This window comes from Nipponia nippon, unplaced genomic scaffold (genome assembly GCF_047370975.1).
Source record: "Nipponia nippon isolate SJK-2023a ecotype South Korea unplaced genomic scaffold, ASM4737097v1 scaffold_7, whole genome shotgun sequence".
In the NCBI taxonomy this organism is placed as follows: domain Eukaryota; kingdom Metazoa; phylum Chordata; class Aves; order Pelecaniformes; family Threskiornithidae; genus Nipponia; species Nipponia nippon.
In genome coordinates, this window is record NW_028262391.1 from 52,241,301 (window position 1) to 52,258,284 (window position 16,984).

Consider the following 16,984-nt stretch of genomic DNA (forward strand, 5'->3'; position numbering starts at 1 on the left):
ACTTAACAGCGTCTAAAATTGCGAGGGCAATTTGCGGGTGGTGTTAAAGCTCAGGCAGAGGCAGCAGAAGCTCAAGTCCTTTCTCCAGGGGTTTCGGAGCGAGGGTTTGGTGGAGGGGCAGCAAGGTCGGAGGGATGCGCCGGGGGGAATTGAGGTGGAGCAAAAGCCTTTTGCTGCACAGCCCAACCTCGCCGTCCCTCTGGTCATGATAGACGGGACACGGGGACACGGGGACACAGGGACAGAGAGCCCTTCCCAGGACACCTCTCCCAGCCCAGCCCGACAGCCCTTCCCGCTAATCCGTAGGTGGAGCTCTTCTGTCATCTTTTTCTGCTCATGTTGCTAAGTAGTACCCAGAAATAGCTTCCCCGGGAGGACAAAAAGTGCCTCCCTCAGCAGCTTTTGCCAAAGATGAAATGCTCCGAGCATCCTTTGAAGAGCCAAAGCTGGAGGGTTTTGCCCCGGAGCTGCTTGAGGGGGTTGTGCGGCCCCTTCCTCCGTCCCCTTCCCCACCGCAGTGCCAAGAAAAGGGGCCAAAATATCTCCCCTCCCTTCGCTGGCCCCCTCCCTGGCTGACGGCCGCTCTTTCTCTTTTTTCTCCTCTCCAGGTCGGAAACGATGCGGCAGAGCCCCGCCGGCGCTCGGGACCCTGCGCCGCCCCGGCCCCGGGGAGCCGCTGCCCCTCTCACCGCCCCGGTGCCCATCGGCGGAGGACCAGGCCCGTGACGGAGGGACGGCAGCTCGCAGCGGGACGGGAAAACGGGGCTTTCTAGCCTTTCCCCCCACCTCGGTATCATGACTGGAGAGACCCAGCATGTTTACACCATCGGTGATACTGAGGCCGGCCCCAAAGACCCCGAGAAGGACTTTGGCTTTGAAGGCTGTGGGGAGAAGGATGGGAAGGCGCTCGGCGGGGAGGGCACGTCCCCCTTCCCCAGCCCCAAGGAGAAGGAGCCCCACAGCCAGCGGGAAGCCGTGATCCGGCCGCAGCAAGCGGGAAAGATCGACTTCAAATCCCTCCATTGCAAACCCAAGTTTGGCAACGACGGCGCCTGGGGAGAGGTCAAGGGCGGTCCCCAGTCCCCCCCAGGGAAGGGTCGATCCCGCGAGCGCAGCCGACGCTCGGGGAAGGGCGAGCGGGGCCACCATCAACTTTACCGGCTCAGCATCACCAGCGCCCGTCCAAACCCCACCATCGGCATCGCCTACCCCCAGCAGAAGGTGACACCCCCGAAGAAGCCAGAGGCGAATCACGGCCTTGTGGCCGGCAGCTACCGCTTCCACGTGCCCAGCATCCCCCAGCGTGAGGCCGAGCTCCGGCAAGAAGACCTCGGCTTCGGCCGCTGCTTCCCCGATGCCGCCGCCGGCCATACCTCCGCCAACTATACCTCACAGCCCGCTCCCCGCCACGGCCCTAAAGGGCAGCCCCCCGCCGCTGGCATCCCCCTCAAGAGTCCCGGCACCAATGGGCAGCTACATTATTTAGAGTTTCAGGCGAACGGGTCCAACTCCTGGCCTTCCCCGGAGAAGAGCTTTGCCGGTGCTAGCTACGGGGTCTCGGTGCAGAAGCCCAGCTCTTTCCCCGAGGGCGGCAAAGCCGGCGCCCACGGACTGGGGGCTTTGCCGTGCCAGTACCCCTTCCAGCTGCTGCACGACTCGGGGAAGGAGCCATACCACAGCGATGCGGGGAGCCAGGAGTACCTGGACGTGGGGCTCGCTGCCGGCCAGCTGGCTCACGGCGCCTTCGCCTTCCACTCGTCCTCCAGAGAGTGGCAAGAGGAGGCACTGACCGGCAGCTCCTACGAGAGCGTATCTCCCGAGGGCAGGCTGTACGGCTTGCCCGCCCCGCCACCGCCACCGCTGCCAGCGTTCCTGCACCCGCCGCCGGCCCCGCACCACGGCCCGCTGCCGTGCTGCAAGGGCAGGAGCGAGCATCCCGCCAACCCCAATGGTGCTCTCTCGTCGTCTGGTGCTATCGACCAAAACCCAAGCACTTTCCAAGAAAACCAAGCTGTTTTTCCGTCTAGTTTACACTCGCCTAGTATGCCAAAGCCAGTCGGTAAGAGGCAAGCCTCAGCGAAAGACAGTGTCCCCAGCCCGCGGCTGTTGGTCCAGAGCAGCCCTCTGAGAAGGAACATGCCACCCAACTCTCTCTCCCAAGTGCACTTTCAGAGCAAAGCCTATTGCAGTTCCCCCGCGGGCAGCGCCAGCACAGGATCCGTGCCTTTCGAGACAAGCATTCCCACTACGGCACCCACCCACCCCAGGCTTGTGCAAGCTTGGGAAGGTGCCACTAAGGCGTTTTCTCCCATGGATCAGAATTCAGCACCTTATTCAAACCCTGTTGGAAACCAGTTCTCATTCGAGTGCCAGTCTGGCCCCGAGCAGAGGCAGCACAGGCAGAAAAATGCCAGGATGCCTTGGCAGCAAATACACCTCACTTCTGCAATGCCCAGTCAAAACAGGCTAGAGCTGTCGAGACAGATCACCAGCCAGAAGCTCCCATTCCCCCTGGGCACATCGGAGTGGCAGGGGAGCGGGAAAGCCCAGAAAGGGCCCCCCATAAGTAACTCTCCGGGGTACCATGGCAAAAAGCTCTTGTCGGGAGAGAGCCTCGGCGTCCAGAGGGGAGACCCCAACTCAACGGGCACTTTCTCTTTCGAAAGTGGGAAGGAGCCAGGGTCTCCTGCCTGCGATTCGAGAAGCAAAGTCCTCTTCTACAGCATGGGTCAAGCAGGTCCTCCTCCTCCGTCAAGGAGCTCGTCGGGCTCAGCGCTGGTCCTGCCACCGTCAGCCTTGGTGGCTGCCTCGCCTTGCGAGTCCCCGCTGCCATCTCCTGTCCCCAACCCCACCTGCGGCAGTACCTGCTCGTCGCTCTCCCCCATGTCCAGCAGCCCGCTCAACCCTGGCTTCGAAGACAGCCAGATGTCCGGAGCACTGACCCCCTCTCCCTTCTTCCAGCACCCCTGCCATCCCAGGGACAGCAACAAACCCTTCCACCCCTCTGACGTCCTGAGCTCAGGCTCGCTTCATTACCACCCCCCGGACTCCGTCAAGGCCTTCCACTTCCCTCCTGATGCCCTGAAAGATGACAGCCTCCTGAAATGCGCCCCGGAGAGTCCCTTCCACAAACCCGGTGTGGAGGTGGCCAAGGGATGCTCGGATGGGCTGGATGGGGAGCAGCCTCCGCCACCATACTCCTCCCATCACTTGCTGGCCAGCTCTCTCAGCAGTGCCAGCCTGGACCAGCTGGACGTGCTCCTGACCTGCAAGCAGTGTGACCAGAACTACAGCAACCTCTCCTCCTTCCTGCAGCACCGCCAGTTCTGCGCCTCCCATCCCGCTCCCCAGGGAGAGGGCAAGGATGCTCCCCGGGCAGCCGAGGGGCGGAAAGCGCTCCCCTCAGAGCCCCCCAAGCCCCCCAGCCTGGGGATCTCTCCAGACCCCCAGGCGCATTTGTTGGTGTTAAACAAGAGCGATGACTTCTTGCTGGATGGGGAAAGCAAAAGCGAGGGCAAGGAAGATGCTCTGAAGGGTGGCCTCTTCAACGGCCTCACCGCCAGCTCCCTGCCACTCACTGCCTCGGACCTGGACATCGATGACGCCAAGCTGGACAGCCTGATCACCGAAGCCCTCAATGGCCTGGGGTACCAGTCGGATAACCCCGAGATCGACAGCAGCTTCATAGATGTGTTTGCCGATGAGGAGCTGACGGGCGTGAAGGCGGCCGGCAATGGGATGTCCCACAAGGCAAAGGAAGCCCTGGCCTCGGAAAGCAAATCAAAGCAGGCAGCAGTGGAGGAGAAGGCAGTGGGCCAGCCCAAGGCCAGCTATTTTCATGAGGACGGCCACCCGGGTGGGGAGCAGGCGAAGAGAGGGGCAGGAAAGCAGCACCTTCACAAGGGGAGGGTGGCACGGAGGTTGTTGGCAGCCCAGGAGCCGGTTCCCGGGGCAGCGGGAGCGGAGAGGACGGCCAGGCTGCGGGCAGGCAGGAAGAACAGCGTCCCACCGGCCACCACCTCCTCCAAATCCACCTCCAGCCAAAAGCATCCCAGGAAGCTCAGCCAGGAGCCCTCGACGAAGAGCGAGGTGGGGCTGGGTGTTGCCACCAAGAACTCCAAGCCACCCCGGTTCTCCATGAAGGACACGAAGAAGCGGAAGCCCCGAAGTGGGACATGGAGCAAGGAGCTCATTCACAAGATCGTGCAGCAGAAGAACAAGCTCCACAAACTGCAGGTGAAGAGCAGCAAGCAGGCGCCATTCCCCCAGGTCACCGAGAGGCTGGTGCCAGCCACCAAACAGGGCAGGTTTCGGGAGTACGACTACGTCTCTGACTCGGATGATGATGGGGCAGAGTGCAGCAAGCTCCGGGGGAGGAAGAAACATGGCACAGGATTCATCGGGAGGACCAGGAACAGCTTTAGCAAGAAACGTCCGGGAAGAAGTGAGAGGGCCAAAGAGAAAGACCCAGCGTGGAGCTACAGCCGGAAAAGGGACGGTCAGAAAAGGGAGGCACAGGAGCACAGGGGGGTCCCGAGCCAGGAGGATGCCAAGAAAGAGGACTGTGCCGCCAGGGTCCGAAGACGGAGCAGCCAGTCGTCTACTGGCAGCAACCACAGCGGTAGCGTGCCCGGCGAGACGGGCACCAGCCCACCCCGTGCTAATGGGGCCAGCTCGGGCAGCGAGAAGGGAGGGACGCAGAGGAGGAGGCACTCGGGCAGCCCAGCACGCATGCCAAGGACTCCTCTCAGCCTTCCCGAGGACGGGAGCCCAAAGAAGAGCCAGAAGAGCAAAGAGGACTTTTCCAGGGGGAGCAGGCGGTTTGGCTCCGCCAAACCTTTGCCAGCAGGCGCCAGGACACGTCCGAGTACTGAACCAGATGTTGCTGTGATGGACTGTGCGAAGGAGGAGCCCCAGGAAAGGCAGCTGCCCAGCACGGCCACCTCGGGCAGGAGCCCTGTCGGGCTCTCCTGTAAGGAGGGGGCAGAAGAGCCCAAAGGAGCAGCAAAGCAGACGGGTGAGGCAGGAGAACCCACCCTGGAGGCTCAGGACTCACCCGAGCTGACCATGGTCAACCAGAGGCATCAGTTTGCCCCTTTCACGAGCGATGGGCTGAAGTACCGTGCAGAAGAGCTAATTGCTCCAGCCCACGGCGGTAACGAAGCTAGTCCTGGCAACGTGAGTGCCGCCTACTCAGAAGCAGGCATCAAATACTTGAAGGCACAGGGCCTCTGCGATGGTCGGAAGGACTATCCCGCACCGGTTGCCCCATACGGGGGGGATGCAGTGGGGATGATGCTCACTGCCAAGGCGCCTGATCCATACGTCAGCAGCGACAATGTGTTTTTCGATCCCAAAGGCCTTCCCAGTCACTACGATGACAACCTCTTCTCAAAGCCCCCAGCCTTGGGCTCCTCACACATGGATGACGTGTATTTATGCCGGGATGACATCAACGCCAGCTCCTTTGAGCAGAAGCATGCCATCATCTCCCCCTACGCTGCAGAAACACCGCAGGGCAAGGTCTCCTCCCCTCTCAGCTTTGATTCCTCTTCAATATTTGGAGAGCTTCCCGTCACCGAGTTTGATCCACCACTGTACGAGAGCGTTTCTGCCAGCAAGGACAGTTATGTGACAACATTTGCCTGCCCCAGCAATCCCCCCAGCAAGCCGCTGCCATTTGAGCAGCCGTATCCGCCATTCATGCCGGAGAAAGACTGGTCCCTCATGGAGGAGGTGGCTCCGATGCTGCCAGAAGACATGAATCAGTTCCACAGCCTTTCAGTGGAGAAGCCACTAGCCAAGAAATTCCCTGAGGAAGGACCTGTCCCCATCAGCCAACTCTCCCTGCCACTGCCAGACAGGATAACGGATTATAACATGACTTTTATGAACAACATACCAGACGATGAGCTGGAGATCAAGCGATTAGTCACAGAGCTGGAAAGTCAACTGCAAACCAGCAAGCTGGATAACGAGGCATCCGTTGCCCTTCAGAAACCCGAGCAACACATCACTGCCCATCTGCGAGGACAAGCAGCCGAGCAGTTCCCACCACTGCCAGTCGAGCAAGAGACGGCCCAGGAGAAAGGACTGTTTTTGGCAGATGAGCTGGGCAGTTCAAACCTCTGCGTCGGGGAGAGGCTGGAGGGTGAAAAGCCGGCTGTCACGAGCACCCATGGGGACTATGAGAGACCCAGGGAGCCCTGGCCCTGCCCGGTGGAGCTGGGCTCGCTGGAGGCAGGAATATGCACACCAGCCCCACTCGCCACAGACCGTTTCTGCTCCAAAGACAGTGGCAAGCAGCTCCGGGGAGCTGCGGCTGCCGAGGAAAGTGACCCTGGAAAGATGGAAAATGGGTCTTCCTCCAAAAGTCTACCCGGTTTGCGCACGCCAGACCAAACAGAGGCTCCCATCTACACAGACCCCGTGACAAAAAGCCCCCCTGTTGTCACCGTGTTCCCCAAGACCCTAGAGGCAGCAGAAGTGACCAAAGACCCCCTGCCATCCCTGCCATGCCAGCGTGGTGCCGACAGCTTTCCTGTGCCAGGGAAAGCAGATGAAAGCTTCGCTGACGCTGCAGAGCTGGAGAAGTTTGATGCCCATCTTCCAAACCATAAACCTGAATTTGGCTTTCAGCAAGGTCCCACCCCAGCCTTGGATCTCGCCTTTTTGCCTCATATCAAAGAGGTTCCAGATACAGAAGAAAGACCCTTAAGCAGGCCCGAGTCACCCAAAATGGCAAAAAGCGCCATGGACTTCAAAGGAGATGGTGGTGGGTCTGTGTTGATGGAAGAAACGGGGGAGAGGAAGAGCCCCACCACCTATCCAGCCCCCGGACCCGGCGACAAAGCCAGCAAGCAAAAAGTGCTGCTGTTTGATATGCTGAGTCTGCCCAAGGAGAGCGACTGCAGCTCCCAGAAGATGTTGGCATCCCAGGAGACGGCTGCCAACCCTCTGCAGCAGCTCCAGCTCTTCGTTGCCCGAACGGTGAAGAGCAACGAAGAGGAGCTGTTGATGCCATGCTTCCCCATGCTGCTTGCTCCCAGCCACCCCTCCACCATCACCTGCATCCAGCCGGAGCAGAAAGAGGAAAGTGGTGGTGCCTTGGAAGGGGAAAATCGGACATACTGCCCTGGCCAAGGGGAGGGGAACGTCCCCATTGGAGGCAACGCAGAAAATATTGCTGCCCCAGAGAAAGAGGCTGTGCTTTTCTCTGGTGGATGCGAGCAGCTGGAGTCATTCAGTGCGATGGGCTCTTACCGTGCAAAACAATCCACGTTTGCGAAGCCGGAGCTGCAAAATAACGTAACGGAGCTGCAGCACTTAGCAAATGAACATGCGGAGCCGAATGACATTAATATCTGTGCAGATGGTGTTTCCCGAGAGCAGAACGACCTCTCACCACTCAAAAACACAGCGGTGACCCCAGTGCCAGGGCAAGGAAAGAAAGCTGATCAGCTCATGGAAGAGCAGGAGGAAGATAAAAACAAAGCGACCTTGGCATTTAAAAAACATGAGCAATCCCATTTAAGCCGTAGTTTGCTTGAGAAAGAAACGCTGGGTAGCGCAGAGAGGCTGGAAAGGAATCAGGGGGAGCAGGGGGCACAGCCCCTGCGCAGTGCTTCCACGAGTCCCACCAGCCCCCCCGGTCCCTCTGAGGAGGATCTCCACCAGGATCAGCGCTTGGTGCCGGAGACGAAAGCCGGCACAGTCAGTACAAAGGTTCCCAGGGAGGGAAAGGGCAAGAAGAAGTCCCTCAATGGTTGTCACTACACGGGTGAATCTCCAGCCAGCCTGCCCTTGCCGACCAATTTTTCTCACCCCAAATGCTTGCAAAGTGGTGGGGCCGAGGGAGGAGAGGTCCTCAGCTTTGGCACTCAGATCTCAGATGAGAAGAAATATGGCACATCCCTGCTTAACTCATCGAGTTCATTCGTCATGAAGAGCTGTCCTCCCGAGGCCAACAGCCATCGCGTCCATCACCCCACCGTGGGCCCCATAGAGCAAGGGACATGGAAAAGGGCACCCACCTTTCCTCCCTCACTGCATCACTGCGGGGCCGTGCCGATGGAGGCAGTCGAGGACAGTCACCATCACCTCCCTGACGGCATTTTGGGTAACTACAGGCCACCTGAAATAGAAGGGATGGAGAGGTCCCGCGCTCTGATGCACGCTGAAGGTCTGGTGGGCTCTGCCTTGGAGAGGGATGGTCCCCAGAAACCACATGGGAAGGACTGCTCTCTTCCCTGCTCACCACCTTTCAGCCAAGAGGGTGTTGGGAAAGAGGTACCCGAAAGCGCCAGTCCTGTGCTGTCAGGCTCTCATTTTCAAGAAAACCAAGCATGTGCCGTCACAGATATGGTTGTTAACTCCATTCCTCCGGAAACCCAAGATTACCCAACCCAGCCCACAATGGATCTTCTGCCGATCAGAGAAAGAGAGGTAACTCTGAATCAAGAGAACAAGCTTGAAAGCTGCTCTGATGGTGGAAATAAGCATCAAAGTGAACCAGAGGCTTTGTCCAATGGTTTTGTTGTTCAGCAGGTGCCAGCTGCTGTCAGTAGAGATCTTACAGGGATTGGAGATCTTGGTCCTGCTGAGTTAAACGGCCATGAGTTTTCAGAGGCAGCAGAGGTGAGACTTGGTGTTCCCAAAACAACAGAGAGTGGAGGAAAGAGTTTAAAAGGGGAGAAACCCAAAAGCCATGGGGCTGGAGAAGCTGGGAGTTGTGTGTTAAACAGTGTGGGCCAAGGAGAGGGTAACATGCCTAACAGTACTCGAAACCCTTCCCAAAATGAACTTCACAAAGAAAAGAAGCCAAATGGGCTCCCAGTGACCTGTGACATTTGTTCAGCCACTTTCCGATCCAAGCCTGGCCTGACCAGGCACAAAGCTGTCAAGCACCAGGTGAAGAATGGTGGCATACCACAGCCCAGTAAGACTCCCAGGTCCACTTTGGTTCCTGCAGACAAGACATCGAAAGCAGCCCAAAAGGGTCCCAGGAGGAGCCTGAAGACTTCGGTCAAAGACAAAACCTGCAGCTTACAGATGCTGGCCACCACAGTTGAACACGTCCCCAAGAAAATATGCCCAGAGCTGGAGAAAGAGCCCAGCGCGCAGATGCAAGAAGTGGTCAGCAGAGTGCTCAGCGACCTCAGCGTGATCTCCTTCAAGATGTCCCAGGAGCTGCACTGCACGCGTGTTCTGCAGAGGGAGATGAAGGCAAAGGGGCCGCGCTCAGAGATGAGGGGAGCAGGCGAGGGGGCGGCTGGGAAGCTGGACTCGGGACGGCAAGCCAGAAAGGGAGAAAAGGGCAGAAGGAGTCAAAGCAAAGATCCTGGAGAAGTGAACGGCAATTCTGAAAAGAAGCTAAACAGGAAAGTGAGACGAAGGAAAGCAAAGGCATTTCCCAGCAGAAATGAGCCCGATGGTCCATCTGAGCTGGAGAAGAATGCAGGTCCTCCCGCTGCTGTACTCAGCTCCAGTCTGCCCAGGATCATGGAAGGCTTGCATGAGCCAAGTGGTTGCATCTCCACAGAGGAGCAAAATAGGTCCAACTCAAGCCATCACTCTCAAAAAGGTAAACAGTCCCCTTGTGCAGCTGAGCTTGCAGAGGACCTGGGTGACAAGATGGTGTCTTCAAAGGAGATGGTCAGCAAGGAGTCTGTAACAGGCACGGTCGCCTGTCCTGGGGAGGTGGAAGATCCAAATGGAGTGGAAGACACGCAGGCTTGCAAAAAATGGGTTAGCAGGTTTGTGAAGCAAGTGGAGAAGGGATTGGGCAAGGTAGGCAAAGAGCAGGATCGTGGTGCTGATGGCGCAGAGGAGACGGATGCTGAGACAGGAGACAGTCCTGCAGCAGGCAGCGGTGCTGGGAACCGGAGCGGTGCCCCACAGGGTCCCACGGCTCTTGCTGAAGAGGGTCTGCCGCTGGAGACGTGTGATTCAGAAACCACCCAAAAGGCTCCTGGGCAAGGCGCTCTGCAGACCACGCCAGGGACCAGCCCTCCTCCTGCGGAGGCAAAGCGATGGGCAAAGGCAGATGTGCCACTGGGCAGAGAGCACTGCGTGGAGAGCACGGCCGTCTCAGACCTCCAGAGCTTGTTTGATGATGACTCCACATTCTCCCAGCTGTTCCCCCGGGATGACCAGTTCATCCGCAGGAAGTGCACACGGGTGTATGGGAAGCGCAGCAAGAAACCCAAGCCCGTCACCGAGGTAAACCTCCGGCCAACGGGTGCCGTTGACCTCTTCGCGATCCGATTAGCTTCTGACCTCAGCGAAACCAGCTCTTTCTGTGTCACCAGGGAGGACCCTTGCGAATACGAAACCATCTCTGTTGACGACGCCTTAATGCTAAACATGTGTCACGGCAGCAAGGCAAAGAGTGGAGATGCTGCTCCCAGCGGATCTAAAAGCATTGGGCCGAGTCCAGACTGTGAGAAGACTGACCAAGGGAAGGAGGACATTGACCTGGAAGACAACATGCTAACCTTCTTGTGCCAAAACAGCCAAGTGGACAACTTCCCCAGCTTGAACATCTGGGGGAGTCTGGAGAAGGAGGGCGAAAGCCTCCCTGCTGAGGACATGTTTGAGCCTCTGATGGACCTTGAGGATGAGCACTCGCTCAGAGAAGCAAGCTCCGAGCCCCCCAACCTGGCGGAGGAGCCCTACGATGGCAAGACTAATGAAGATTCAGACTCTTCCGAATTTCATACCATCGACATCGAGATGCTGAACGCAAAGCTGAAAATGAGAGACATGTGCTTCTTCGGCCCTTGCGAAGATCTTCCTGGCCATGGGGAGGACAACGCTGTGAGTTTCAAGCTGAAGCCAGGCCAGCACAGCAAGCACAGAAGTAAGCTAGAAGATGGGAAGCTGGGGAAAAACCGCAATGAGATAACCATCAAGGCCAAAGACAAGCAGTACAAATGCAAAGTCTGCTTCCAGTGGTTCCTGACGTTAGGGGAGCTGGACTTCCACAAGCTCTCCCATAACCCTTCCCCTCCACCTACCTGCTACATGTGTGTCCAGCGCAAATTCAGCTCCCGGGAGCAACTGAGGGACCATCTGAAGGAGAAGCACGCCAAAAACAAAGCCGGGCTGTGGGCTTGTGGGATGTGCCTGAAGGAGATCTCCGACGTCTGGATGTACAACGAGCATCTCCGGGAGCATGCCACCCAGTTCGCTCGCAAGGGGCAAGCGCAGAAGTCCGTGATGGGCCTGCCAGCCTGCTTCAGTGAGGACAATGCCGCTGTCACCCACTTCCTCAACACCATCATGTATCGGAAGCCCAGCAGGTCCTCCCGGCACACCGACCCCAGCAGCAAGCATGCGGTTAGCAGAGAAAGCAAGAGCCCCAAGGAGCCCCTCCTCGAGCAGGAGGCCAAGGCGATGAAAGACCCCTTGGAAAGCAACATCAAGGTGAAGCTACCTGCACCCAGCTCCTCTAAAGCATCCACCAGTCCATCTCCAGAGCACATGGCAAAAAGCGACGGCACCCCAAAATCTGTCCCCATGCACCCAGACTGCAAGGATCCTTCCAGGGACTGTCATCACTGTGGCAAACAGTTTCCCAAACCCTTCAAGCTCCAGCGGCACTTAGTTGTGCACAGTTTACAGAAGATTTACTTGTGCCACAAGTGTCCGATGTTCTACCAGGAGACCAAAGAGCTTCGAAACCACCTCAGCCAGGAGCACGGGATAGTAGAGGAGCAGGAGATCAAGCACACCACCCTGTATGCCTGTGAGCTCTGCGCAGACGTCATGCACGTTATCAAGAAGTCCTTCATCTGCAGCATGTGCAACTACACCTTCTCCAAGAAAGAGCAGTATGACCGGCACATGGAGAAGCACCTTGTGGGAAGCAACAAGACTTTCAAATTCAGAGGGGTCATGAGACCTGGCGTTGCCTCCAGAGAGGGCAGGGAGAAGGTGAAAGAGGATGGCTCTCTCCGGGAGGGCATGCCGCCGAGCAAGAAGAGAAAGGTTGCTCACCACAGCAGCTCACTCCCGCGCAGCTCACCGGTCCACCTGGACCACACCAGTGACCTTCAGCTGGTAGAGGCTGCAAGCCCCAGCCTGCAGGCTCCCCCTGACTCCTTCCCTACAGCACCCAGTGACCCAGGAGCACCTCTGCCCCAACCCTCCGTGAAAACAGAAGACCTGGTGGGTGACTTCTCTGACCTCCTGGCGGAGATGGAGAAATCCCAGTTTGACACCCTGCCTCCACCACCCTGCCTTTCCCCGTCTTTGCCACAGGCTGCAGCCAGCAGTCCGGAGCTTGGCCATATCGCTGCCCTGTCTATCGAGGAGCTGGAGAAAGGAGCGTTTGATGGGAAACCACTTCCTTTCTTGGACTCACCCGAGTTTACCATTGACCTTGCTGGGTTGGCTTGTAACCAGGCCACAGACCAAAAGCTCTCTCCTCCACACCTGACCGAGAAACATGGCTACACCGATGCCCATAAAAGAACAAGCGTTGGCAACAAAGATGAATATATAGCAGGTGTCCTGGAAAATCCCAGTGCAGCCACCGACACTGTGGATGGGATCCCATTTCTCCAGCTTGCCAAGAAGGTCTCAGAGCTTCCTTCCCCACAGGCAGAGGCTCCACCGGCCAAGGAGACACACAGGTGGGCCAACCCCATTGCCAGTGATGCCTCTTCTTGGGAAGCTGCATCTAAGGCCACGTCTCCAGAGGCTGCCCACCACCCCCTGCCCCTGAAGGACAAGACGGCATCGCCCACACTGAACAGGGCTGCCAAAGATTCAACCCTGCAGAAGAAGACCGTGGGTAGCCAGCCTGGCAGTGAGGGTGCTCCCAGCACGGGCAGCCCTGGCAGCAGCACCGAGGAGGCTCAGCAATCTGTTGTGGAGAAGGAGAAAGCCGTGACCGAGGCTAAGGACAATAGCGCTAATGCCAAGGACCAAGGCGACAACCCAAGCAAATCCACCAGCCACCAGCCCAAAGGGGAGGCAGCCAGCAGTGCCGTGAGACACGGCCACATGGAGCCGAGCAAAGCCGCCAGCAAGCTTCACCCCAAGAGGCGGAAAGAGCACAAGTCCTTGAGCCATCGGAGCAGCTCCGGCTCCCGGGAGAACATGGAGGGAGATGGGAAAAAGAAAAAAGCCCGGACCCCGTGCCCGGGGAGGAGCGAGAGCACTGGTGAGCTCAAACGCACCGGCTGGAGCAACGCCGAAGCTTCTGCCCTCTCCCCCGGGAGGAGGGAGACGCACTGCAACAAACTGGTACCCAAGCCCAAAACAGGCACCCAACTGAAGAAGATGGTCCTGGACACTTACAATCAGAAGAAGGGGGAGCTCCGTCACGCCAACGGGGACGTGAAACGCAGGAAGGCCATTCTAGGGAAGAGCCTCCACCAGGTGTTGGCCAAGGGGCCGGCACCGTCCCCACGCGGCTCCTTGCACAGCCCGCGCACCACCCGGGGTGCCAAGCCAGCCGGCTTGGCCAGCTACCGCACCGCCGAGTCCCAGAACAACCTGCTAAGCCAACTCTTTGGGCAAAAATTAACTAGCTTTAAAATTCCTTTAAGAAGAGATACTTCAGAATAATTTATGGAAGTGACTTGTGGTGATCCTCGGCTGCTTTCATGGCGTTTGCAAGGGAAAAATTATCAAAGCATTAAATTCGTTTGTGTAGCATGATTTCTCTGTCTAGCTTAAATGAACTTGCACTGCAGCCTCTGTGAAATAGTTTGCTTTGTGTCTACTAATCTACTTTAATTCACCTGATTTATCATGCAAATGCTAGAACTTTGATGTTGCTGATGATTTTCACGAACTGAAATTGTAATCGCTTTGGGCAGACTGAATCGTCGAGAGCAATTGCTTTATTGCAGAAGTGCTGAGGTTATAAGGATACTTGCAAATCTCAGACCCTTTTGAGACTGTGTCTGTGTTATCTTTGTACAAAGTACTTGAAGAGATGAACTTCATTCCGTAGACGTCTTATTCATAAGGTGCAGTACACTGTAGAAAGCAAATTATTTTTTTTGAAGATTTTGCACAAATAATCCCGTACAATTCATTTAATTGGGAGCTGGCCTAAGAGATGATACAATTAAAAAAAAAAAAAATTAAATTAAGAATCGAGTGTCCTATATTTTGACAGCCATCCCTAGGAATTTGTTTCTACATCGTCAAGAGAATAACGAACCGGCTCTGGGGCTGCCGGGGCTGTCGGAGCCCTTCAGAGGATGCTGCCACTCTTTGACCACTGTAGACGATGTAACCGGAGGAGAGCCGCCACCGCGAGCAAACTGCACCTTGACACTTGTGACAAACTCTGATTTTTTTTAGGGTTTTTGTGTGTGTGCGTGTGTGTTTTCTTTTTGTTTGGGGGGGGGGGAGGGGGTTGCGCAATGACAAAACTGTGCCAATTTACCGCACCGAACCGGTACTGTCCAAGTGCCCTCAACGGTATCACTTCTAAACTATCTTACTGTATTGAGTTAGTGGCTATATAGGTATCCGCTTTTTACTATGCAGTTACTGGTGCTATTCTTCTTTTGTAATGTGAATACAGACTTCCTTGATTGAAAAATAAAAGGGAACCGTTAGGAAGTAGCCGTTACCTGTAAAAGAAAACGAAGCAGGAAAAAAAAAATTAAAATAATCCAACTTTAGGGAAAAAAAAATCCTGTATGCTGGTACTCCATAGCGTCGAAAAGGTTACGTCACGTTAAACAAGCATGTTATACAACCGAACTTTTGAATCCGGAAAGAAATCTCAGGTGCAAACGAGGACATGGAAGATAATTAAAAATACTATTGAAATACTCCCAAGTCAAGGAGGTGAAGTAATGCACTGATGTGATATGAACAGTCAGAGTACTTTGCGTCTGTCCTGCAATTATTTTTTGTTTTGTTTTAGATTTCAAAGGAAAAAAAAAGAGGCTTTATTCTGTTAATATGTATCTTTACAATTCTTTGTATTATATAAAAATATTGTAGGTAATTTACCTTGGGTGCAATGTGTTCTGTCAAAAGTTTTTATTTTGATATTTTGTCAGAGAAGCAGAGAGAGAGCAGGAAACGCCGTTTTATGATGTTGTATGTGTGCTTTTAAAGTGCCTCTTTAATATTGTTAAATAAAGTATGAGATGAAAATATGGGGTGGTACTGTAAAATCATACATGACTAATCTTTTCAAATATATTCCAATATTTTCACAGAAATTTCCTGTCTGCGTGATGTTTGTGGGATCTCCCTCCCTGGCTGTGTCCCGTACCCCACGGTCCCCTCCTCCCGCACACATCTCTAGCCAAACGATGATATTTCTAATGGACAGTTGGCTGCTCTGTACGTCTTCATGGTGTCCTCTGGAAAGTGGCTGCAGGAGGACGTTGGTGCCACTGCCATCACCTTGCAATCATTCGCAAAGTGGTGGAGCTTCTCAGTGGTGAAGATGCTTGTGCATCTCCTCTTCCCCACTGCGTCTTGCCCGAGTCCTACTCATGACACGGGTGTCTTGTCGCAAGGGGGAAAAAAAAGCCCAACATTATGGTGATGGTGATGGCCCAGTTTGGTCATCACCAATTGGTGATGGCGATGGCCCAGTTTGGTCATCATTAATTGGTGATGGTGATGGCCCAGTTTGGTCATCACCAACTGGTGATGGTTCAGTTTGGTCATCATTAATTTGTGATGGTGGTGGCCCAGTTTGGTCATCACCAATTGGTGATGGTGATAGCCTGGTTTGGTCATCGTTAATTGATGATGGTGATGGCCCAGTTTGGTCATCGTTAATTGGTGATGGTGATGGCCCGGTTTGGTCATTGTTAATTGGTGATGGTGATGGCCCAGCTTGGTCATCACCAATTTGTCCTCAAGCTGACCTCTGCCGGCACAGCGCTGAGGTCTGAAGGTAGGAGGCTGACACAAAGCCAGGCATATTATATTCTTTAATTACTGTTGCAATCATAACATTTAAACGCTGTCAATGAGAGATAGCTCCTAACCGCAGGCTAGAATCCTTGCCACTTGGGGCTTGTAACTAAAACTGCAGGATTAATTTGATTAATTGATAGAATTATTTTCCAAACTACTCTTTTGTTTATGGAGGCTTAAAATGCTTGCTGCCTGCACCCTCCTGGTGTGTTGCAGAGTGGAGATAAAGTGGCTGAAAATAATTAGTATGGCTTAATTTAGGGAAAAAAATAACCTCAAAAGAATTTTGCAGAAAATTTAAGGCAGCACATTTTACTTTGTTTTGGCAGGAAATATTATGGAGCTGGAAATGGGACTTTTACGTTTTCCCTCTGCTATATTTCACCAGGGCAACAAACCTACGAGGCAGAGGAGTATTTCATGCCTGGGTGTTACTGGAGCTCTCCCGCACCTCCAGATTCATAACCTGGGCACCTGGAAACGAAGTTCCCTGGGAGCCAGAGGTTTGCTGCAGGGGATGGCACCCATCCCCAGGGCCCTGGGCAGGGTGCAGGGACACCGTCCTAAAGCAGCACCCACCTTATTGCAGCACAGTCCACGAGCAATGCTCGCCTCGGGTACCAGTCCCTCCCCAATGCTGCTCCCCAGGGAGATGCTAGCATCATCCCTGCGGCTCTGGGGGGTGAAATATTTAATTCTTCCCTTTCCCCTCTAAGTGAGAGTGGGTTTTTTTTTTCCCCCCATCCTCTCCTGCTTGCTCTCGCCCACATCCCCCTCCTGCAGTCTCAGTGCCTGCCAAGCAGGCGACCCCCCCATCCCTCGGCTCCCGAAAGCCCCCGGGTTTGCCGAGTCCTGCATTATCCAGCAGCGCTTGTCACTTGGAAGATTGCAGGCCCTCATCAACGTAATTCCAGAAAGGAAGGCAAAGCCGGGCAGCTTCTCCCGGCTGCAGATTAACTCGCTGCTCAGCGCGTGCCAATGGCATGGGGGGCACCCACGGGACCTGGCACGTCAGGGGGTCCCAGGGCTGCACCCCACTGGTCTGCACCATCCGCGACCCCAGTCCGCA

The 16,984-nt window shown here is 55.6% G+C and overlaps 1 protein-coding gene across 1 annotated transcript; it reads left to right on the forward strand.

Moving 5' to 3' along the window:
- The first annotated feature begins 775 nt into the window (after positions 1-775).
- ZNF469 (zinc finger protein 469) lies at positions 776-14,326 on the forward strand. The gene has a single exon (XM_087740582.1). It carries the CDS (start codon positions 796-798, stop codon positions 13,576-13,578), a length of 12,783 nt encoding a protein of 4,260 aa, XP_087596708.1. The 5' UTR covers positions 776-795; the 3' UTR covers positions 13,579-14,326.
- The last annotated feature ends 2,658 nt before the right edge of the window (positions 14,327-16,984 follow it).